This window comes from Echiichthys vipera (genome assembly GCF_963691815.1).
Source record: "Echiichthys vipera genome assembly, chromosome: 10".
In the NCBI taxonomy this organism is placed as follows: domain Eukaryota; kingdom Metazoa; phylum Chordata; class Actinopteri; order Perciformes; family Trachinidae; genus Echiichthys; species Echiichthys vipera.
Genome location: NC_139835.1, coordinates 25,267,220 through 25,292,457, shown reverse-complemented (window position 1 = coordinate 25,292,457; position 25,238 = coordinate 25,267,220). Strand labels below are relative to the sequence as shown.

Genomic DNA, 25,238 nt, shown 5'->3' with positions numbered 1-25,238 from the left:
CAACAACAGAGAACCCTGGCAACCCGCAGTGCCAGCCTCTATTGGCTGGTACAATGTATACAGAACGTGACAGAAAGTCATGGTCAAACCCTTCAATTTAAAAAAAAATGTATTCAGACTAAATCTATTTTTTCTTTCATTCTGTACCCCTAAAAACGCTCCATAGCTTTTAATAAAGATTCTACATATTCAACCTTTAATCATTTGGATGGACTTAAAATAATTACAAACTCGGCCGAAATTTTGAAAATGAAGCTTAAAATGTTCCTTATAGACTCAACAAGTTGACAATCCAATGTTTTGTTTTGTTTTTGTAATGGCTGTCATAAAAAGAAAAAGCACAGGTTGGCCCTTTAATGACGCACGCCTACGTACTTCCCGGAAGTGCAGAGAGGGGACACACAGGCCCCATCGATTCAACACAACTGCACACATAAGCATTTACTAATAATAAAAGCTCGGGTTTGTACATACTTTTCATGGAGTACTCCCGCTAACACACATATGGAGTGTCAAGAGGAAAAGCCCATCATCTATACTATGGAAAACAAGCCGATTGTGACATGTGAGTGTTTAGTCAAAGGAGACTTATTTTTTCTCTAGTCTTGACAGTTAGCCAGCTAGCTAGCTATATTCAGCAGCTCGTTTTAGCTAAGCTAGCAAGTACCCTTATATTAACCCGCTTGGAGACGGTGCATGTGTAGCTTAATGTGTACTTGCTGGTGCTGTAATAGTTCCTTACTCGTATACTTGAACACTGTCGGTGATACATGTTGTCATGGGAAACGGCTGCTGTCTCTTAGCTTGTAGCTGCTACACTGATTAACAGGCCTATAGCTAACGATGTAACGTCACGGCTGGTTGCTGCTGCAGCTTTGGGGAAGGATATAGAGACATAAGATAAGATAAGTTTGAACTTTATTAATCCCGAAGGAAATTCTGGTTCCAGATAGCCCCAACATTGCAGTAACAATTACAAAAACAATATCAATATAAGATATTAGAAAACAACACAATAAGATAACAAATAGCACACTGGTTCTCAAACTGTGCTACTGCCAAGCTCTCTGGTGTACTCGAAAGGAGCTTCGAAATAAACAAAACTATCAAAATACTACAACATTTCGAGAGAAAATACTTTACTTTACATTTCCTGTAATGTTTTTGTTTCAATATCAGCCTGCTGCATAGTCCCGTTCATGAGTCAGGAGCTAAAATGGGATGGCAAGAGAGTGTTTAGTTTAAAAACAATCGTGCAACCATGGCTCCAAATGGGAACCATGAGGAAGAGAAGTGCGGATCAGGAGGAGAATATTTAGAGCAGTCCTTCTGAATCTGAAATCATGGCTGAAGATAGTCAACAATAAATAGTCTTCTGATTAGGAATAAACCTTCCTACTCTGCTGTATTTTAACATCGGTCTTAGTGTTACACAGGGCGGCTGTGGCTTAGTGGTAGAGTGGGTCGTCCTCCATTCGAGAGATTGGCACTTCGATCCCTAGCTCCTCCGGTCCAAATGTCGAAGTGTCCTTGGGCAAGACACTGAACCCCGAATTGCTCCCCGTGCTGCACATGGGTGTGTAAATGTGGTGTGAATGGTTAGATTAGATGGTTTGTTGATGTCCACTGCCATCAGTGTGAATGTCTGTGTGAATGGGTGAATGTGGCAAGTAGTGTGAAAGCGCCTTGAGTAGTCAGAAGACTAGAAAGGTGCTATATAAGTACAAGTCCATCCATTTAGTGGTGGTACTCGAGAGCGTCTGATATTTTCTGAGTTGGTACGTCATGTAAGTTTGAGAACCACTGACATAAGTGAAATATAAAGATAAAGTGTACGAGAAATAAAGTGCAAATGACCTAACAGATCTAATAGAGCTATGTTGCATACTGGGGTTTGTTTGCCATTCATAAAATCCCTTGGCATCTTAGGGAAGGTTCTTCTCGGAGGGGTTATTTTAGGAGCTGACTCTGGCGGTGGCTGCCAGCTTCATCTCACGCCACAGGCTGCTCCATTTTTAGGACAGCGGGTGTCCAAAGCTGCCAAAGTACAGGAGTTGACAGTAGAGGTACCAGGAGGTCGCAATATGAAAGGAAAGCATAGGTGGGATTTGTTGGTGGATTCATAATCCAAGTGACAGGTTGCTCAAAGTGGGATCCGGGCCACAACCTGGGTTTCTTTACGTGTTTTCATGTGTCCTAACTCAGGTGTATACCTCCGAAATGTGTTCTTACATTGGGACTTTTGCATTGATGATTTGATTCGGATTAAAGCAACTTAGTCAAAATAAAGTCCATGTAAACCCTGCAGGTTGTATAACAAACATTAGCCACTTATAGGGCACACAACCATATTTACAATGATTTTCTGACTGAAGCAAAGATGTTAAACAGACAAGTATACTGTCATCTTTTACAGTTGCCAACCTGGTTCCATCAAGGAGTTGTTAAAATTCCCGTATTGTGGAGGAATTTGTTATTATTAAACAAATTAATATAAAACTGACAGCTCCACAAGAGACAAACTATGGCTGAAATAGAAGAGGGTGCTTGTCAGTAGAATGAAACTGACATGTCAGTGGACACTCCTTAGCTGAGCTATAATCCCAATATACCAATACGTGTTAAGAGCTTAAATATTTACCGTGTAAGTCATGCGTTTCCTAAAGTTGGATGAATGTAGAAAACACCAGAGTTCTCTTATAGCACGAGTTACAACAAGCTAAAAAGTGTAATTTAAAGAAATAAAATGTGGGTTTAGGGATTTAACTTATTGCAGACGTTGCGGATGTTAGGCGCCCTTCTTGGCTATAAATGACCTCAGGCTTCACACTGTTATTCTGTTTATGCGCTGTGAGATCATGGACTTAATATACTGCAGACTACACACAGTGTCACTCAGATTACGTGTTGTTTCTTCCTAAAATAGTTGGCATGTGCTGAAATGTTGATTTATAGATTAATGAATGAAAAGCGTACATCGGAGTTGTTAGTGTGCGACTTTCTGCTCCTTCCTTCTGCTTTTACCGGTGTCCCCGATGGGCAGTGTTGTGCTTCCACTGTCATTTGAGGCTGTGTGTTAAGTTGACTCACACGGTCACAGGGATTTTACTGGTATACTGGTGTTTGCTTTTCAGGGTTGTGTTCGATAGCAGTTTTTGATAGCCTTTGTAAACACTCACAAGTTCAGTTTTGTATGGACCATACTAGACTTTTAATGCCCTGTAAAGATTTATAACATCGACTAACACACACACACAGACACATTAACTATATGCCTATAAACTGACCACCGAATCACACTGGTTCGTGCTGAAACAACAAAGAGAAAGATCACCAAATTACAGTGTTTGCTTGCACCCATGAACACTAAGTTTGACCAGATCATATTTGTTACTGTGTTGATTGTACATGCAAATTGCTAAAATCTTTTGGCTTATGGTATATGTTGCAATGGCATACGTCACACAGAAAAATTGATGTTTCGTATTAGTGCAGGTGTTAAACAGCAGGCAGCAAGGGCAATTGTTTTACAATGCAGTCAAAGTGTCAGCCCGGGGAAATGTGTTGGCCCAAATCCAGCCCACTGGATTCAAATAGAACCCACTGAGGTGTAAGTGCTGAAATTCGTCTTGCAGGATATTTAAGGGTGTTTACATTAACACTGGGTAAAGAGTGTAGGAGCAGTAGTCCTGTTTCCCCTTAGGGTGCTTTTATCAAAAGGGATTTTTACGTGGTTCGTTGAATGTGACCCAGTTCCAGTGTAGCTTGAGCACTTATCTCGGCCCTACAAGTCACTGTCCATCACAGCTATGAATGACAGAGCTTTTCTGAAGTGGGGCAAAGTGGTGGTGACATTGAAATCACTTGACTGTTGAGCTGCTATCTGCACAGCTTAAGAGTCAGATGTTAGAGATCACCGTCTGACTCTCATTTACAAAGATTCACCAGCTCAAGTACTGCAATTTAAGTCACTCAAATTAAAGTTGAACATCCTCACCTTACTCTCATAGTCACATTTTCATTTTAAAATGCAATTGTGCTTGACTTTTGTACTTCAGGGCTATTGTCCATATTGAGAAGTATACAATGATCTGAGGCGCCTGATTGTTTCTTAAAGGCACCGGTGAGGTATGGCTAGTTTGTTATGGTGAAAAAGACCAAATGTATGTGTCCAATAGGAATGGCTGATTTATGTTGTTGTGAGGTTTATTATAGGCTCAGACATGGTGAAGAAACAGGGTCTAAGGATAGAGGGTGTTGCATGCTCTGTAGATTGTAATGCTCTCTGGGACAAACTGACAAACTCAATGGTTTTTAACAATTGCGCAGAATACTGTAAGTCAGTTCAGCCACACATTTTCAACATGAAGCTGCAGAAAACAGTAGAAAGCATGAATTGACACGGGCATGTGAATTAAATGCAATGAAGAACTCATTTCGAAAAGGTTTTTGGAAGCGGGCATTTACCAGTCAGTCAGCAGAAAATAACATAAATGACAGTTTAAAAAGTGAATAAATGATCAGTTACACAGTTATGATCAAAAATATTCTAATTATATTGTTCCCCTAAATATGGCCAGGTGCTGCCAGTGACTATTGTAGATCCATAGGGCTGTTAAACAGGAGAGAGAAGAGCACTAGAGCAGGGGTGTCCAATCCTGCTCCTGGAGAGCTACTGCCCTGCATGTATTAGGTTCCTCCCTGCTCCAACACACCTGAGTCTCACTCAGGTGTGTTGGAGGATGTTGACCCCTTCAAGGATGATGATGATGATGATGATGATGATGATGATAATGATACAGTTTTCCCCAGTAATGCCTCAGTAATGCCTCACAATCTCATAAGTTTCCCATTGTTGTTTTGGAGCTTAACTGTCATCATTTAATGTATTCCCTGTAGCATTTGCAGCCTTCTCGCTGTGCTGTGCTACATGAGTATTAGCCTTTTGCAAATGAACTTTCCAGTTATGTTTAAACTTAGATATCCTCCATGTCCCTGGGATTTGAATGTTTCTGCTATTTGAATTTTTGATTTACCTATATATATTTTTAAAATGCTCTTGTCCTTCCATTTCGTCAGGTGCGGGAGACCAGGGCTTGTTTACGTCTCTCTATACCTCATTGGCCCAACAACTTCCCAGGGAGCCAATGGAGTGGAGGAGGTGAGTGCTGCCCTGATGAATGCGTGATGGACAAACGTAGTGAAACACATCATTGGAAAACCTTTTAACCAACTGTCAAAAAAGGCGTAGTTGTTGTCCACTCCCATTAATGTCAGGCGGTATGCTTTCAGTGCAGGTGGTCCAACATTTGACATCATTAAACCACGCATTTTTAATTTCTTACACAATAATAACCACACCACAACACAACACATCACACAAGAAGCATGGATGTAAATACATAAATAAAACTGTCTGAATAGTAGTGGTGGTGGGCGATAAATGGTGATGTACTCACTGGGTGTGCAGGGTCAGAGATTCAGTACTTTCCATCCTCTTTACTTTCTAATAGCGGCATTTAACGAGGAGAGGGGGGTGCTGGTGATTTTGGATGACTTATTGGTAATGTGCTGGAGTTTTAGTGGAAATGGAGCAGGAGAAATTGTCTGACCTTGAATTTCACGAGACGACATGAGTTAAGTGTTTGTTGGGCTTTTAAAAAAAAGATGAGGTCTATTGATATTCCATTCAAGGTTATTATCCATGAGTGCAGTAATACATTTGAATGATTCAATGAAGGGCTGTCAGTTGGTCATCACGGTTTGTCACCTGCGTTCTTCTGTACGCTGTGGGGATTTTTCAGGAGTGGTATTAACAAAACACGGCCTCAGGAGTTCTTGCACAGAACGTTAAAAGGAAGGATGTAATATTAAGAAAAATAGGGATATTTTACGTCAGAGGTCTTATTGTCATCGTTGTGCAGTAACGCATAAGTCTCAAATATTAGGTCTTCTTAGGTGAGGGATTTGATACAGGTCATTATTAGTCAAAACTATGACAATTAAGTGATTATTTTTAACACTTAAGAGCACACTAAGCTTCTGAGGAAGCTGCTGATCCAGTGACAGACTCAGTGTCCATGTTTTTGTTTTGACTTTGTGTTCTGTGTTTAACAGTGTAAACTGCATATAATTGATCCCGAACAACAATGCTTTCTTTCCTGTGCAGGACTTACGGCCGTGCACCAAAAATGATCCACCTTGAAGCTAATTTTGTCCAGTTTAAAGAGGAGCTCCTCCCCAAGGAGGGCAACAAGGCTCTCCTCACCTTCCCCTTCCTGCACATCTATTGGACCGACTGCTGTGTGAGTAGACAAACACACTCGCTCTCTCTTTCTCACTCTCGCTCTCCCTCTTTCTCTCTGTGAACACTTAAGTATTTCAGTGTAGTCAAATGTGCAGATAGTGTTATTGGGATAGTTTTCTGTGTTTGTTGTCCAACAGCTGCATAAATGATGAGCTGATATTATTATCATAAAAGCTTCCTGTCAGCTAAGACTAATGAGTGCTTGGACTAAATGACAATGTTATGGTCATTGTTATTGAGCTGAATGACACCATAAATATAAAGACACATCAATGAGAACACTTTCACCGTTCGATCCATTACATTAACGTACAAACTGATTAATCAAAGAGAGCGACAAACAACACAATGTCTGCTTTTCAAAATTGCTGCTACCTGACTTTGTTTTGACGGTTCTCGGTAAAGTTATTTCATTCCATGTGTTCTGGAGGATAAGAAATGCCTGCTTGTCTAAGAATAGATGGTTACTCTTGGCAAAGATAGGTGACAGACAGCTCAGATATCGTTGCTGTCGGACGGAAATCCAAAACCGTAATTTTTCAAGAATGTGAGGTTTTGCTGACAGTTTGAGGTTTGATAAAGTCACAATATTTAGTCATAAGCTCTTTTTAATACTTTTCATTTGTTCAAACTTTATAAAAACCCACACACAGACGTAAACAGTGACAGCCAGACAGCGACGATATGCAGGTTCACTGAGTTAAAGGACCAATGTGTAGGATTTAGTGGCATCTAGCCGTGAGGTTGCAGATTGGAACCGACTGAATACCCTGTTTCCTCACCCCTCCCTTTCCAAGTGTGTACTAGAACCTACGAAGGCCTTCCGGTAATGTAAAAACATCAATAGCCCTCTCTAGAGCCAGTGTTGGGTTTGTCTGTTCTGGGCTACTGTAGACAGAGTTCCCACGTGTCCTGGAAAACCTGGAAATTTAGAGGCTATTTAGGGGAACGCACACTTCTCATTTCAGCTCTCATGTCAGTCAGGCTGAGGAGCGGAAAGGATGCGCAGCGATCTTTTCTGCATTAAGTCTATATTTTCTGGAGCCACGAGCAGGTTAAATATGTCAATACTAGGCCTACCAGTTAATTATATGACAGTTTGTGAGCAAGTGCGGTCCTGTATTTTCGAATAAAAGGAAAATGATTTCTTAGAAAGAGTGGGGACCCTGTGTGAAAACACGGCGGTGCCGCATGGTGGGCTCCCCTGTTGGATACCCCTGACTCCTGCACACTGCACCTTTTAAGACTGAAGAAGCATTGTTTTTGGAAAGCTTTATTTCATAATAGCACTTTCAAATGTATCTAGTAGATGTAGAGCATTTTCAGTTTTATGCAGTGAAATGTTTACGGTGCACATGACCTTACTGGGTGTGTCTTTTTAGGAGCATGCAGGCACCAGACTTAACTTAACTGAACTCGACTTCTACCTTGCAAGACTGCAAGCTGCTTAGGGAAAGCAGAGGAGAGAAAAACAAAAAGGGAAGCGGGAATCTGCTGCTGCTGACTGAGCAGCTGGTTAGTTTAAGGAAGTGCTGTCATCAGCGCGTGACTCATGACATTTCCTAAGGACTATGCCTCCAGTGTGGGAGTAGCGAGCCTGCATGTGGATATGCAGTATGGACACAGTAACAGTATCCCCTGTACAGTATTACAATTCAGTACAATAGACCTGCAGTAACTTTACTGTTTATATTTTGTTGAGAATGTGACAGCTCACCACATCCTATCTAATAAGAAAGGAACCGATTCATTACTTTTAAATGCCTTCATGTTCAACTGTCATGTATTATTGTACCGTAGCTGCTGTCTAGTGACTGGAACGTCCTAAAGGATCTCAGTTTTGGGTGCATATATTAGATATACTCGTTTCTCAAGGTTTTTAAATGTAAAACACAAAGAAAAAAGGAGGAGATTTTCAGTGTGTTTAAGTGACAAATCGGAAATGCTGTATTTGTGCACAAACAAAAAACATTACCCCCTCTGTCTGTAGGTGTTAGGTTACTGTCAATCACCGTACACACCGACACAGTCTGCACAGTACAAGCAGTCTGAATGTAGCAGCAAGTTAGGTTTGCATTCCTCTTTTCTTTGCTACAAAGGGCAGAAAATGGTCTGCACGCAGCCATATTGCAGATGGAGAGGACAGGTGGGCTGTAAACAGTCAGCTGTGACCTGGATAGGTCATAAATCCAGGGTGCACTAACGAGTCGCATCTGTCTTTGTAAATAATCTTAATTGCAGGGAATTATTTGACGACTGAAATACAAATTTGTTCACGTGCAGCTTCTGTACTGACCTGTTTAACTTGTGAATGCAAACTGCAGCACTGTGTTACACAGTTAAAACAATCAGCCGACTGGGAGACGGTGGCAGACAAGTTCGATCAGGCTGCCCTTTGAGAGGACAGTTAGTATAACTGCAACGCCTGTATGGGTTTGCCATGGGTGTGTACCGAACTATGAGACATACGAAATCCTTCAGTGACACAGTTAATACAAAGAAAACACATGTGTAATCTCTACGAACATGTGATAGTGTGTACAGTATGACCTAGATTCACAATCCAAAAGTTACCTGACAAACTGTAACTGCAAGTTCTCTTCCAAAACATTGTGAAACTCCAGGGCTTCAGTTCCTCTCCCTGCCACTGGACACTGTTACATAATAACTGACTCGTCTTATTATATCTCTGCTTTAATCCCTTCCAGCCAATTTGAAAGAAAACACCCTCGTGTAGCAGTCATTCACTGAGTAAACCCCGGGCACAGCATTGAGTAGTGTACAATTGAAGTTATAAAATATAAACCTGCGGGCCAGCGTTCTTTTTATGGTTTCCATCCGCTGGAAACTTAGATGTTCAGATGAAATACATTGTTACTTCAACAAATTTCCCCTAATTTAGTATCAACACAAGCTCCACATGTGGTATTCCTTCATATAATTGTCATGTTTTGACATAATTGCGGATCTCAGGTCGGAGTGAAAGGGTAATGCTCGCCAACTTCCAACTGTGAAGAACAATTCTTTTATTTGACTTTATCACAGGACACAGAGGTGTATAAGAGCACGGTAAAGGAGGACATGATGCGCTGGCAGAACAGCTTGCGGACTCATGCCTCAGCAGACTGGGTCATCATCGTCGTGGAGACCAACGACACTAAGAAAAAGAACAAGACCAACATCCTGCCTCGGTCATCCATCGTGGACAAGATCCGCAGTGATTTTTGCAACAAGCAGAACGACAGGTGAGGACCCTCCTCCCCCTATAACCAATCTGATTTAGGTGAAACTCGCAGAAGACAATGAGAGTGGGTAACACACTGACTTATTGCTGCCCTTTCACACGTCCCCACAGCAGGCAACACAATCAATACCCGCTGATTATAGGAAACCGTGTTGATTCAACCTTCCCTGAGTATGTAAAGGTTATTTCCCTCTGACGCAGGTGTGTGGTGCTGTCAGATCCTCTGAAGGACTCGTCTCGGTCTCAGGAATCCTGGAATTCTTTGCTGCTCAAGCTACGAACCCTCCTCCTCATGTCCTTCACCAAAAACCTGGGCCGCTTTGAAGACGACATGCGCACGCTCCGAGAGAAACGCACTCAGCCTGGCTGGAGCTTCTGTGAATACTTCATGGTCCAGGTACATAGAAAAAGAACTGGCACGCATCAGCTCAGAAAGAGAAGTAGAGGTTGTGACGCTGTCCTCTAACTCTGCCTCGTTTTGTGGATTAAATGTTACACTTCAATTGTGTGTCACATGTAAGCGTGTGTGATGTGTGTGCAGGAGGAGCTGGCCTTTGTTTTTGAGATGCTGCAGCAGTTTGAAGACGCCTTGGTCCAGTATGATGAACTCGATGCTCTTTTTACCCAATATGTCCTTAACTTTGGAGCTGGGGGTAAGTAACCATGGCAGTCCTCTCAAGTAAAATAAACATGAGAATTGTGTGCATGCATTATCTGTTTCCATGATCAAAGGACTGCTCTAGTTTTGGTTTTGCTCTGACTTGTCTGCTTCCATCCACAGATACGGCTAACTGGCTCGGCTCATTCTGCGCCCCAGTGCGCAGCTGGAACGGCTTGCTGCTTCGGAGGCCCATCGACATGGAGAAAAGGGACGGGATCCAGCGTGGGGAGGCCAGCCTGTTAGACCTGAGGAGCTACCTGTTCTCCCGCCAGTGCACCTTACTTATCTTCCTGCTGAGGCCCTGGGAGGTCACACAGAGAGCCCTGGAGCTGCTGCACAACTGTGTCCAGGAGCTACGTCTGCTGGAGGTAAACAGGTGTACTTTCTACTTTTCTTTAAACAGACTTTATGCAGGTTTGAATACCAGCATGTAAGCTCTTCAAACTCTGTAGCCAGATACAGAATACGCTAAATGGATAAATGGGTTAAATTTGCATTGAAACATGGTCAGCTCTACAGCCTAAACCCTCCTAAACAAACCAGACTGAACTGAATGCATCACTCATAACACTGTTTGTTGTCGCTCTTGTCACTCAGGTGTCGGTGCTGGAGGGGGCACTTGACTGCTGGGTGTTTCTCAGCTGCTTGGAAGTTCTGCACAGGATCGAGGGCTGTTGTGATCAGGCCCAGTTAGCTGCAAACTGCTCCCATACCGTCGGGCTTTGGGCTTATGCGACTGACAAGGTGACAAAAAATTATCACTTGTGTAGCCTCCTAGGATGTGTCATGAAATACATTTAGCAGACCAGGGCCCAGTTCTTCATATAGCTGCAGTACGTTTCTTACTCTGACATTTAAGAGGTGCAAATAATTTCCTCATTCATTTAAATGGCGAGAAGTTAATAGCTGCTAGAATAGCTTTCTCATTCTTGTTCCTGTCTGCCTTCTTCAGCTGAAGTCCCTGGGGGAACTCTGTGGCCTGGTGTCAGAGAAGGGACCCACATCCGAGGACCTGAACAGGACCGTCGATCTGCTGGCCGGACTGGGGGATGAGAGGCCTGAGACTGGTGAGGTTTTTTTCTTACTTCTGTGAAATGAAACTAGGCTTATTTTAAGTTCAGCTCGGTGATTATGAGAATCTCATTGCCTAAATCTAATTTTACAGGCATACCAACCTGTCCCATTGATGAAATGAACACATGGATTGTGATTTAGGGCCCTGACACACCAAATCTAACAGTTGTCGTTGGTGTCGTCTGTTGCCTAGGGCATGACCAATATGAGATTTCAGAGAAATTGACCGATATGTCGGCCGATTTACTGAATTATCGAGCTGGAAGGAAAATAAACCTTTTCTTTGTGGATTGTGAGATCAGATATGACTCTGAAAAGGTCACAGAAGGCTGCTTTCTTAAACAAATAACTTTATTAAAGTATATTTAACATCATACATTATTAGCCATTATATACTGTTTACATTTGTATTACATTAAATACATGTTTTACCATTTGTAGAAATGAACACTGAAAAAATAAAGAATACATAAAAATAAAACAAATCACTAAATAAACATCATGTTCAGTATCAGTCAATTACTGATCATTTAAATTAAGAATAAATAAATATGAAATAATTAGCTGTATGACAGCAGTGTATGGTCTGTAACAAAAGGTTTTCACATCGGCACATATCAGAAAACATACCGATATGGCCATCTTGGGTCTGGCTCTAATGTTGCCTGTACCTTTTGCATTGCGATCAGCATTCAACAGCATCAGTTCAGCTGATTCAGGACTGACTGGATGTCTCAGTGACTGTTCAGTCTGATTGATCTTTAATTTCTTCCACAATCAGACGACCATTAGCTGGAAACACCAACAAAGCAAAACTTCAGAGCACCAGATACAACTTTTTCATCAGACATATACAGTATATCATAAATCTGTACTTTTATTAAGATTTGGTCAGACTGTTTTGTTTGTTTCTTTTTAACGTTGTTTTGGATTAGAAATACAGTGTATAGGAGTGTATGTGAATGTCGGCCATTAGCTGTAGTCTGCTAGTGTGTTCAAGAGCAGCTTTTAAGGGCAGACCTAAAGCAATGCCTCTGTTGGTCTATGTTGGCACAAGTTCTTTCAAGCTTGGTGTGTCAGGGCCTTCAGCGTTGAGATGTACTTTTCTCTGACAGGAGCTTGTTCGGCCAGTCACGTTGATTAAGGTGTAATGAAAACCCCTGTTTTAATTTCCCTTTGTCTTCCTCGACAGTCAGCAGTTTGCAGAGCCCTTACAAAAAGCTGAAAGAAGCCTTGTCGTCTGTGGAAGCTTTTGAAAGGCACTATCTTGTAAGTGAGCTTCTTGCCACGGCTTGATTTTGTATTTCAGCAGTTGGCGAAGCAGGGAGGTTAACACACATTCTGTGAATTCCTGTCCCAAAACTTGAATACATTTTTTTCTGATGTAATCTCTGGCAACCTGAGTGGAAACAGTTTATCTTTCTTCTCCCTCCTCCTCCTCCTCCTCCACCACCTTGTTGGCCACTTCTTGCATCAGGAACTCTCTCATGCTGCTATGGAGATGTACAGGGCTATCAGCCGGCTGAGGTCTGCCAGACTGGTGGGGAAAAGCCTGGCTGAGTTCTACATGTAAGTAAAGCTGCAAGCTCCTTGGGATACACATGGGTCTCAAAATTCTCGTGAAGCCCCGACGCCTCTACTCTTATTTTCATTTATTCTGTCTGATTAGGCCTCTTCCCCTGAACTGTCATTTAGCTTCTGCTTGTAAACACCCCCGCACTCCTGAGAAGAGGTCTAATCAGGTGGAATAAATGTACGATGGGTGTGTAGGGGTTTAAAAAGGAAATGTGAAGCCCTGAAAGTGCAGTCGAAAGTAACATTTGAAACACATTTATTAGAGCCATCATGCAGTGACCGGTTTCTTTTTGCTGTGTTTGTCATCAGACCCTTTAACCAAACATGCCTGAGGTCTTAGAGCTTCTGCTTTCAAAACAAAAGTGAACCGAGCCACTGCTCTTGGACGATCTTTAACTTGATCAGCTGATGCCTATACTAGCCAATAGCAGATGAATAGCTCATTATTCTGTGTTCACAGTAGGCCCGCTGTGTTTGATTTTCAAAATAATACTTTTACAAAGATTAGGGGTAGAGTAAAGTTTGAGATTTGTTCATGCATATTGGCACTGCAGCCTCATACTGTACTGATATAGATCATCTATATTTGTTTGTCTTTACTTTGGTTTTTCCATTAGGGTTGATTTCTTTCTCATTTTCTGTCACAATTTGTTTTTCTATTGATATGATCAACAAGACAATGTGTTTGTGTTTGTGTTTGTTTATTAGGAGAAAGGGGGACCCTGAGCGGGCAGAGACCTTCTTACAGGAAGCTCTAAAGTCATACGTATCCGAAGGATGGAGCCTCCCCGTCACTCACACCAGGAAACAGATTGCTGAGTGTCAGAAACTGCTGGGCAGAACTGAAGAGTATCCTTCAAATTGACACCAAAAATAGACCAGTTAAGGACTGAATATGCCAAGATTAAATTGTAAGAGACAGCTACCTCCAGTGCTTTTTGGCATATAAAGTTTTATGGTGCTGTAAATTAGAGAAGAAGCTTTGAGTTGGTTGCATCGTGCCCATTAGTGATACTATATCTTATTCAACATGCTCAGGTATGGCAACAACTCAGATAACGGGTTCCTTTGTTGGCCTGATAGAAGTGGCGATCTTGCACCAGTGTACTGTAGTGTTTCCTTTACAAACCACCACAGCTACTTGCAAACCAGTGCCTTGTTGGCTGGTGATGTGAATCTGACCACGGAGGAGAGGAAGCACTTTTGTCAGGAAATTCTGACCTTTGCCGGCAAATCTGACGATCAGTGTAAGTGATCATGTTCATTACAAGTTTACCTTTCCAACAAAAAACACCTATATACTCTGTTCTGTATCATCAGTCTGTGATGTTTAAGGCTTTCCAGGGGGGCATTAAGACGATATCCATGATTTCCCACCGAGATTTCCCACAATGCTTTTAGACAACCTTAGTGGAAAGCATACTTCCAGTTATCAGTTTAATTACTGGTCTAAACCAGTGTGTGGGGAAGTAAACTGCAGGTAACTAGAGCAACAGTACTTCTGTATACTACATTTACATAGTGGTGTTGAATCTAACCTCAAAACTCTGCAAACCTATTTTAGAAATGTCTTTCTTCCACATCACATAACAATTACAATGCACTTCAAGGTGCCTGGATATAAAAGTTGGTGGAGGAGAACAACCCTCTGCATCACCATGTTCTTTGCTGCAGCCTGTCCTTGTAGTTGTCTTATATCGGCACACTTCATTAGAGGTTATCACTTAGACCCTCATCCCTCAGTTGTAAACCTCCACAGTATTTTTTTTTTGTTGTCATAAACTGCAAAAACCTGTACTTCATCAACGCCTAATTTAATTGTCTTTGTCCACAGCTCACAAAGTGACTCTCAGCATGGGTGTGTTTTCTCAACTCACACGGCTACAGTTCCGTCCAGCCACAGCCTCGGTGCACTCTGGAGCCGTCCTGCAGGTGGAGCTCACTCTGCGATGTTTGATGCCCGTGTCAGTGCACATACAGCAACTCGCTGCTAGCATTCACTTTGACCTGGAGCGTGGAGGGACTAATGGAAGGTCTAAGGGAGGTCAGAGGCAAACAAACCCAGGGACAGTAGAGTTTAACCAGGGTAACTCGTCAGCGGGTCCCCCCTCTTCCTCGGCTGCTGGTCCTCCTTTAGAGCTAGAGGAGATTCAGGACAGGAGTCCTTCGGACAATTCTCTCAACTCTACGGGAGTGGTGTGTAAAAACACTCACCTGGTCATGCGTCGTCATGACAGCAACTCGCCGCCGGACACGCCCAACTGTGTCAGCCCTCCTGCTGTAACCATGAAGGAAGGAGGACAGATGCTGAAAGTGCAGGATATAATGTTAGAGCCGGGGAATAACAGCATCATATTCACAGCACCAGTAAGAGACACTTTCTGCTTCCTTTAAGGAAAAAAACTAAAATGTGACCTTTTGAAATGATTACCTTGTGAAGGGGACTCAAAATCCATGTCATTTATTGTTTTAATGCATGTTTTTCAGTCTCCTACTTTTATCAGACTGCTGGTCTATTTTATAAAACCCTCTTATGTTCTTACTTGTCATCTTTTGCTCTGTCACTCTTGTCTTTTCTCTGTAGAGTGAACAACCAGGTACTTACACACTGCGTCAGCTGTATGCCGCGGTGGGTAAGGTGCAGTTTGTGCTGCCTCATATCTACCCGTCTGTCCAGTATGAAGTCTATTCTCAGGAGCCCCAGCTCACCGTGGAGCCTCTCTCAGGTCTGAATTATTTTTATTTAAAAATGATGGATGCTTAAAATCTGAGAATATGGAATTTTAAGTTTGTTTGCTTTGTGCAACGTGAAGTTCATTTCATGAAACACTAAAATGACACATGCTTTTCCTCAAGCACATTAATTAATCCTGGCACTTATAGATCACATGGTACATCAGGAGCTTGCACTCACATGATTTCTCTTATTGAATAAATCAAAAATGCAGCTGCCAGGCCAAAACCTGACACTGAAGAGGTTTCTTCATCTTACCATGTCATGAGTGTTTATGTGACTGCCTGTAAGTTGGTTGTACTCATGTAGCAGCTCTTGACAGTAGCGTATGTTATATTATTTAACTGCTTCTGACACAACACTCTCAACTCATGATTAGAATACCTTGACGACTAGGTGTCGGATCCTTAATGTAGATAATAAAAAAGGAAAGACGACAGCACTCCAATTTGACCATTTGTTATTGCCAAATGGAAATTTGGGGCAACATGCCCTTCCTTCAAGAAGGACTTCTTGCCCAAAATATCCTTTTTATGGCACTATTAAAATATAAAGGGAGTGCTGTCCTCATCTGTCCTTCTCTTTTTAGCTGTTGCTGTACAATGCTTGGTAGCTTATATTCTGTTTTTACATAATTATGCATGGCTGAATCTCCATCAGCTGTCATGTGAGGGCAAAATAATGTGATGTTCTACCTGCATAAAAATAGTGTGACTGCAGTCCCTTCTTTTTTATCATACATAAAAAATGTGGTGTTCAGCTTACAAATCATGTTGAAGTTTGACCTGAGCTGGCATCAGACGTGTGTTTCTACTGCTCTGATTACCATCATATTTACTTTGATGCCTGTATATAACCACAGTTCAGCGTGTGTGTTTGTGTGTGTGTGTGGCCGTTGCTCACTGTAGTTGTGGTGTGCTTTCAGAGCCACTGTTGGCCGGTCTGTCTCAGATGGTGAAGTTCACCCTGTTGACGGGGCATTACACCGTGAAGAAAGGAGACGCCCTGCAGCTCAGCAACACAGACACCATGCCCATCCTGCCCTCCACCAGCTGCACCGCCCGCATCAGCAGCCCTACAGCCGGTCAGTACACAGCAGTTTATTTCTATCCACCACTTACATTTAAGTTCAGAGAATTCAAGTATTTAAAGAGAGTATCTAATATTTTTTGATTAGTTATTTAGTTTAAGTTACCGTATTTTCCGCACTATAAGGCGCACCTAAAAACCTTCAAATTTCCCAAAAGCCGACAGTGCGGCCTATAATCCGGTGCACCTTATATATGGGCCGATATTGAGCCACAACAGGTCTCTCAACTACGGTGAGCAGCCGCCGACTCTATTTTCCCCCGTAGAAGACGTAACGCGCGGTGCATGTTGAGATATATGACCTGAAGCGTGCCGTTTCATTTCCATTTGTGTGTTTGTGTAAAGTGCCCAAAATGGCTCCTATTAAGAGACACGCTTACGACGCAGAGTTTCAACTCAAGGCCATTAGTCACGCAGAAGAACACGGGAATACAGCAGCAGCCAGAGAGTTTACCATGAACCAATCAATGGTGCGGAAGTGGAGGAAGCAACTAGATGACCTGCGCCAAGTAAAGAAGACTAAACAGAGTTTCCGAGGGAACAGAGCGAGATGGCTACAGTTAGAGGACAAACTCAAACTCGTATCCCCAGCCTCGACTGTAGCGTCTATTCTATGCGCCTTATATATTAAAAAAGTTTCAAAATAAGCCATTCATTCTTATAGTGCGGAAAATACGGTAGTTTTGATAATTTTTGGTAGTAGGTATCTTTCCTGATCAATCTAGCTCTCTGCTGTTCGTTCATCTCAGATCTTTGTTGAGTACATGACCACATGCAAAATCAATGTTTGAGATCTGGTTACGCATCAAAATGATATAAATCTACGTTTGCTCACTGTTTTTTTCCTCAATAACACAAATGAAGCTATGTTTCTCGTGTACAGAAAGTGTATTAAACAGATTCCTGAAGTATTTGCGGGCCTTTAAACAGGACGCCTGACCGTCTCTCTCTCCCCTTCCTGTGTTCAGAGTTGGTGGGTGAAAACGCCCTGTCCATCCAGTCGTCTGAGAAGGTGACCAGCATCAGCCTGCCCGCCACCCCTCCTTACCACACTCTGGAGTTCCAGCTGGAGGTTCTGTGCATCATGCCGTCTGGGTCCGATCGGCCCGCCAATGAGAGGCTGACCAACGGGGAGGTCCGTCATCGACCACGTAGCTACAGTCATCCTGACACGCCCATGACCGCCATCGACCAGAGGGTGAGGCCTTCTAACAACTTTTGGTCCGACAACACAAGACGTCTGATGAACGAACTTTAAGCCTAACGTGAAATTCAGGTGTAAAAGGCTCTTTTTAGGCAAATACACAGATTTTTTTAACAGAGAAATCCGGGACAGATGCTGACAGTCGCTAACAACAGCTAACAGCCAAATGCGGCTAACATGGATTAGCTTGGAACGCCAAGTTGAACGCTTTAAAACGGCTTTTTCAACCACTACTACTGCTCCAAATAACACCAAACCTCTGCAGTAGCATGATAAGCGACCTTACACATTTACCGAAGCACCAACAACGTAATTCGTGAGCACAGAGTTTATTAAAAGAGTGTTTTGAAAGACTTACCTACTGGCCCCGGTACCAGCTCCTCTTGTAGTAAAGTCCATTCAAGTCGATTACTAAATGCAATCCAAAAGGAAAGAACCCATTGGTGATTCATTCCAGCAAAACACATCTCGAAAGCTTATTTGATGAGTGCATTTGCCTAAAAAGAGCCCGGGAGGATTTTACACCTGAATTTCACTTTAAGGATATCGTAACGGACATTTTTCACTGTTTTCTAATGTTTTATACATCAAACAATGAATCACTTAGCTGAGCATGTAATCTGCTGATTATTCTGTAATGAAATTAATTGTTAGTTGCTTACTCTAATTGGGCTGATAAGCTGTTTTGTCACAAGATGCTTCAGGAGCTTTGATAGTAAACTTTAGCTGGTGTCTGTCCACAGATGTCTATCGACTGTCCGTGGTCCATCTACTCCACGCTGCTTGCCCTCACCTTCTACATCCCCTTCAAGACCAAACACTCACTGCTTTCTGCTGGTAACAGGTGAGCCTCCAAACATAGAGATACCTGCATGTTCACAAATATAGGTGCCATTTTGTATTGTCGAAACGACATTTATCCACACTGGGAATCCTTTGAAAATGTGCTTTTCACATCAAATTCTCAAAACACAAAAACCTATACTTTTACCAACCTATTATGAACCTATTCTTCCCCAACTCACTCATACACATGTTTGACCTGCGACCTTTGACCTGACCCCACAGGAAGTACGTCCAGGTGTGCGTGCAGAACATGTCAGATGTGAACTTCACGCTGGCAGAAGTGAAGCTGACGGAGAAGCAACACGCATCCCTGGAGCTGCAGTCCCTCAACACTAAATCTCAACAGGTGAGCAGAAAAAAAAACAACAAACATGGATAGATTCCAGTATACATTTTATAATATTAATGGATCATCTATGGGGAAATATTAGAAATTCTAACTATTCTAAGGCCAAGAATTTTGTGTTCCACCAACAATAACAGGAGGAAGAGATTTTAAAATGTTAAACTGCTTCAGTTTGGCCTTTTTCTCATACAAACAGCCTTTGTGTGTGGATGTGGCTGATGTCAGTGTACTCTAACTCCTCGTCTGTTGACTTAATTTTAAAGAACATCAAAACTACACCGAACAATTATTCATATCTCTGTCTTGAATGTGTCTTTGTGCAGCTTTTGTGCAGTAAGCACAGTGTGTTCTGCTTGTGGGAGGTGAGGTGGAAGGACGACCTGCCTTCCTGTCTGCAGTGTGTTTTCTCTGCCAACTTCTCCCCTCTCAAACAAGACGTCTCTGCCTTCAAACCCTTCCACTACCAGTTCCAGCTGGAGAGAGTCACTGTAAGTGAGCTTAAATCATTTATTTTCTTCCTTTGCCCGTAGAGTTTGATAAGTGGAGCATTTGGAACTTCTGGACAGGCAAATTAAACATGTTTTAGCGAGGGAAAACGTTATTTTCCTTGTTTGAATAAATGATAATGCTGCTAATGTTGTATTAAAAACGTGCATTTACTGTACTATTTTGTGAGTTCTAGATTAGCTAAGCACTCCTACCACAATAAGAGACTTCCCCACTATAAATAACCAGTGCTTTGTTATTGTCAGACGTTGTACAGCGTGAGAGCTGAGATTTTGCCTCCTGCTGGCGAGCAGCACTGTCGCTCCGGTTTCCTCTGCGGGCTGGAGGTGTGTATAACACGACTGACCGAACCTGCAGAGGGAGAGATGTCAGAGGAGAGCAAGACTGACACCGACGGCCTCAGAACCACCAAACTCATGTATGAAGGTATGTCAGGAGAGCGGCTTATTATCCGAGTTTTCTAAAAGGACGGATAAACAGAAGAAGAGATTCATAGAAGCAGAGGGAATGGGGATTATAGTAGCACTGAGAATCAGTAATGAGTGGATTCAGTCTTTTAACCTTGTATGTTTACAGCATTTCAAACATGAATAAAAACGTCAGATTTAAGCTCTGGTCATTTCTGATACAGACTTATGATTATATGATTAAATAAAAAACGCAGAGGATAATCTTTATTTGTAGCTGAGATAACAATTCCAGAAATGTATGACCCAAAATGTGCCAAGAACCACATAATTCACCAATATGGGTCACAAATAAAACTAAATTAGGGCTGTAATGGTTATAAATTACTTTATTAACTTTGATTAGTCAATCAACGCAAATTAATTAGCAACTTTTACAAATTTTCACATAAAAATGTGAAGGTTCCAGCGTCTCCCATGTGCTTATTCTCATCTCTAATTATACCTAATATTTGATAAACTAAATAATTCATCATTGAGATTAAATAAATCATTTATAGGTTAACCATTAAAGAAGTTCTTCATTTCAAAATTTAAAAAAAATGTGTGTAAAAGTTTATTGATTCCAGCTTCTTAACTGTGAGCATTTCCTGGTTTGAATATCTTTGAGTTGTGGACAAAACGAGACATTTGAGGACGTCATCTTGGGCTTTGGGAAACACTGGTCCACATTTCTCACTATTTCCTGACACTTTATGAACCAAACTCGATCAAAATCGATGAATCGAGCAAATAATCAATAGATTAATCAGAAATTAAAATAATCGCCCTAGATCGTATAGGTATCCATATGTATGTAAATATGCTCATATTTAGAAAGTCACCAACTGTAGAAGAGTCAAAACAACAGTGACCCCAGCTCATATGTGTGTGTGTGTGTGTGTGTGTCCGTTTCCACAGTGGCTGACAGCAGCAGTAACTGGGCGGTGTGCGGGAAGAGTTCAGGGATGGTGTCCATGCCCATGACGGCTGACGCCACTCACAAGGTGCAGATCGAGGTGATGCCTCTGTTCGCAGGACACCTGCCCTTCCCCAAGATCAAAGTGCTGAAGTACCTGCCTCACACTGCAGCAGTGGCCATTCAGCCGGACCCTGGTAAGACCTCCCAAACATCGAACCACAGATGTTTGGAGATGCTTATTCCATAGTGAAGAAGTAAAGAAAACCACTGAAATGTCATTGAACAGCAGGTACAATAGTGAGTCTCTGTCAGGGGACGGTCCAACAGCAGCATGTTGGGTACAATTCAGTCTTCACTTGGGACAAACATTAATTTTATGGTCAACTTATAAACAAACAAACAATTAGTAAGCTGAGTTTAAATGGAGTGGGAATCTTGCTGATCTTCTTTCTCGTCGCTCAGTAATTAGTTTGTTTCTTGCCGTCTTCAGACAGCTGCGTGGAGAACGACAGTCTGTCCCTGCTGGACAAGGCGCTGGACGACCAGGGGGACACGGCGAGCATCCGCAGCCGGGGCAGCGTGCACTCTGTGGGCAGCGGCGACCAGCAGCAGAAGGGCGTGGCCATGCCACGTCTGGAGCCCTTCAGCCCCGGACAGGTGTTCAACCACAGCCACACACGTCAGGTCCTGGTGCTGCCCGCCACTGACGACCACATCATGGAGGTCAACGCTACATGACCCTGGTGGCAAACGCCACCTGCCCCTTTCTCATAGAACTGAACCCTGTCCCTGGATGGACTCTGCTGAGCTTTTTCTCTGGGGCAGATCAGGTCCATGAGTCCATGTCGTAGACCACTACTGTTGCCGTCATGGACTCACCCCTAAGCATGAAACGTTCACATCACTGGAGACATTACGGACTAGACGCAGTGAAGAGCCAATGACATCTGCTGATAAAATTCAAATAAAGATTTTTCTTTGCCATATTTGTACATAGCTCATTGGATGGATTTATAGTTATAAATATATAAATATATATATGGACCGATCAATCCGATCGGCGCCTGTCCTGCTCCTTCGAACTGAAGAATAACAGTCCTGATTGTTCCATGATGCACCAAAGCCCTAGATGTGTGTACGCCTCAGTCAGAGTGACAGTACTTTGGTAGCTGATGCGTGTGTCCAGCTGTAAGTGCTGTCCCTGTGCCTCTCAAGTAGTCGTCGTTTTTACATTTGAGACTTTTGCCTTGATAATTACATCCAAGTTGCTTAAACAGTACAGAATGTTAACAAACTTTAACGCATCTTTGGAGACAAATCCATAATCCTCACACACTCTTCTGTCCTGCCGCGACAGAAACTCTTCCCTCTGATGTATGTTGAAGTCAGACTACGTAGTATCAGAGTGTTAATGGCTCCATAATAATCACAACTCCAGCATTTAGACAGGTGTCATATGACATTGAGTTGTCTCTGGCCGCCCTTTGTATTTTTTAACAGCTTTAAAAAAGATAAAGTGGAAATTCAGCCACATTTTAAACTCATAGAAATGTAATGGACATTTTAATCTCCTTATTTTTTTCTTTTCTTACAAAAATGATACTATATATTCTATAAAATCCTTGAGACATTCATAAACTATTTCCCTTCACAGTAGTTTTGGCAAAAATGTATACAACATGGTGAAAATGTACATTATTACACTATATTTTGTATTCTAAATATCAGTTTTACTACAAGTTTACAGCAAAGAGAAAAGTTTTTGTACCTGCAGGACTGAAAAATCTTTGGGGATTATAGAAATATCTTCAAAAATACAAGATTTAGTGAAGAACTTTATTTATTTGAGAAAAAAAAATCAAATCAGTGACGTATATTCTGACTGCGACGCGGACATCGGCACGGAAATCTCAAATGTGAAACCACTGATGACACGGGAGTTTCAGACACAGTCTAGCCGTGTGTGTGTCGTGTGCATCTGCTCAGCTGTAGTTGTGTGTATGTGTGAGGCTCTACGTGTATGTGTCTGTACGAGTGTGTGTGTGAGATCAGCCAGTGCACATTATTGTCTATCTATTGTCTTACCTTATCAGTGGATTGTTCATATTCAGTGTTTGTATATTTATTCTGTGCGCGTGTGTGTACGTATGTGTGTGTGGGGGGGTGCGCACCGCCAAATCTGTGTGCAAGCTATGTACGCATAACATTGGGTGTTGGAAAGACGGATGAAATAAGTCTCATGGGATTCATTTACTCATTTATTTGAAAGGATGAATGTCAGCTACTTCTGCCCCCCCCCCTCCCCTCCTCAGAAGGATGACACACAGTGTAACTACAACCTCATGCTCTTCTCGACCACTGTACATACTGATCTGTAAATACTGATTCAAATCAAATCATCTTTGATTGACAACTATATTAAAAAAATCATTGGAACTGACTCGACGGATGGTGTTTATAATGGCACTTCGAAGGAGTGTTTGACCTGCAGAACGACCCGTTACGCACCGAGTGAGTGTTGCCCTGAAGTTGTAAAGAGAAGTGTCTGTTGAACGCTTCCACGGTGGAGTGGGAATCAAACAAATGGTTCGGATGCATTGATGTAACTATACCAAAACAAACATTTACAAACTCGTCCAGTATGATCAAAGTCTCATTTATCCAGTCATATGCTCATTACCTCCTAAATATACGTTTTTGCTTAAGTTTTACAACATTTCCACTCACACTGCAGCAGTGGCCATTCAGCCAGACCCTGGTAAGACCTCCCAAACATCAAACCACAGATGTTTGGAGATGCTTATTCCATAGTGAAGAAGTAAAGAAAATCACTGAAATGTCATTGAACAGCAGGTACAATAGTGAGTCTGTGTAAGGGTCCCCCTGGTCGTCCATTCGTCTGGGGAGGTTGGACATGAGCAATACTCAACCATGTGTGAGATTGTTAATGTGGAAATGTTGTAAATCAGGAGTTCTTCAACGGGCTCTGCGACCCCTCGAAGTATTGTTTGAAAGTTGTTTTTACTTCCTCAGAAAGTAAAAAGCTTGAAAATATACATTGACATGAATCCAACATTATTATTATAATTAGAAAATATAAATTGTCCATAATATTGATAAAAAATTAAAGCCACAAGCAGAGATTAACGGGCCCTCATGTGTGTCCTGACCTGTGTATCAATTTTCATGATGATACAAGTTCATTCAAAATAAAAAATGCACTTTTACACAAAACTTGCTGGGCCATAGATAAGGTAGCCACTAAAGTAGCCATCAAATGAAACAGTTAAACTTAAGGATCCGCTGTGTCTTTCACGTGCATGTTTCACATTAAAACGCGGTGAATACATATATGAATATGTCAATAATTTTTATTTTAGTTGCTCAGTATTGTTTGCACTATACAAAGGTATGTGTGTGTACGCTTTAGGCAGTTTATAGAATTACAGTAAGGCAGTAGGCTCCCTGTAATGGACACTAGATGGAGTAAGAAACTCAAAGTGCTGTGCCTCGAACACACTGCAGACCTCACAGCTTTGGGTTAAAATGCTGCTTCAGCTGTTTGTTTTTTAGGTCATTTTTTGAGTTTGATGGGTGTATTTCAAGCCAAAATCTCCTCATGTAAGTGTACTGTGTCCTTTAGTTATGGATGGACACCAGGTAGACTAATTATTAGTGTGCAACAGTGTCATTTTACCAACGGGGGGAGCCAGAGTCTCTCTTTTTTTATTCATTTTCTTCATCTCCTGAACAGGCCGTAGTTTTCTTTTCTACTCTTCTGCTTGTGAGGGGTTAGAAGGGCAACACAAGGTTGAACATAAATTCATTTAGAGATCAGATGCATGAGGAAAAATATGTTTACAGTGACATTAAAGGCAGACATTGATTTGTCCTCTGTATTGAGGTAGGGACAGAAGACTTTGGGGCAGATATCTAAAATAAATAATAAAATACAGCTTTGTCTGTTGAGGTTTTGAATAACATAGGTTATATATGATTTGGATATATTTCTTCAGCTTTTGGGGACATTATAGGACAGGGCAAGAACACTCCCAATGAATCAAAGACAGACTTTACATCAGAAGTATTTACAAAAACATTATTCAACCGTTGCTGAGCTGAGCCAGTAGGCAAAGCTCTCGATCTACGGGTCAATCTGTGTTCCTACCCTCACCTGTGGTCATGAAAGCTGGGTCATGACAGAAAGAACGAGGTCGCGGGTACAAGCGGCCGAAATGGGTTTTCTCAGGAGGGTGGCTGGAGTCTCCCTTAGAGATAGGGTG

At 42.0% G+C, this 25,238-nt stretch overlaps 1 protein-coding gene across 1 annotated transcript; it reads left to right on the top strand.

The window, feature by feature from the left end:
* The first annotated feature begins 418 nt into the window (after positions 1-418).
* trappc10 (trafficking protein particle complex subunit 10) lies at positions 419-23,326 on the top strand. Its single transcript, XM_083921936.1, has 23 exons — positions 419-565; positions 5,080-5,161; positions 6,170-6,305; positions 9,353-9,552; positions 9,753-9,948; positions 10,093-10,204; positions 10,333-10,580; positions 10,810-10,956; positions 11,165-11,279; positions 12,479-12,555; positions 12,764-12,855; positions 13,570-13,710; positions 13,999-14,108; positions 14,696-15,228; positions 15,446-15,587; positions 16,521-16,679; positions 17,653-17,882; positions 18,632-18,732; positions 18,957-19,080; positions 19,404-19,568; positions 19,833-20,013; positions 20,955-21,149; positions 21,446-23,326. The coding sequence occupies exons 1-23, from the start codon at positions 505-507 to the stop codon at positions 21,691-21,693; spliced, it is 3,795 nt and encodes a 1,264-aa protein (XP_083778062.1). The 5' UTR covers positions 419-504; the 3' UTR covers positions 21,694-23,326.
* Positions 23,327-25,238: the final 1,912 nt, after the last annotated feature.

Coding starts and splice junctions, on each gene's coding strand:
- trappc10 (XM_083921936.1), top strand. CDS start 505: ATGGAGTGTCAAGAGGAAAAGCCCATCATCTATACTATGGAAAACAAG. Junction 11,280..12,478: donor GGATGAGAGGCCTGAGACTG/GTGAGGTTTTTT, acceptor CTTCCTCGACAG/TCAGCAGTTTGCAGAGCCCT. Junction 20,014..20,954: donor CACCAAACTCATGTATGAAG/GTATGTCAGGAG, acceptor CCGTTTCCACAG/TGGCTGACAGCAGCAGTAAC.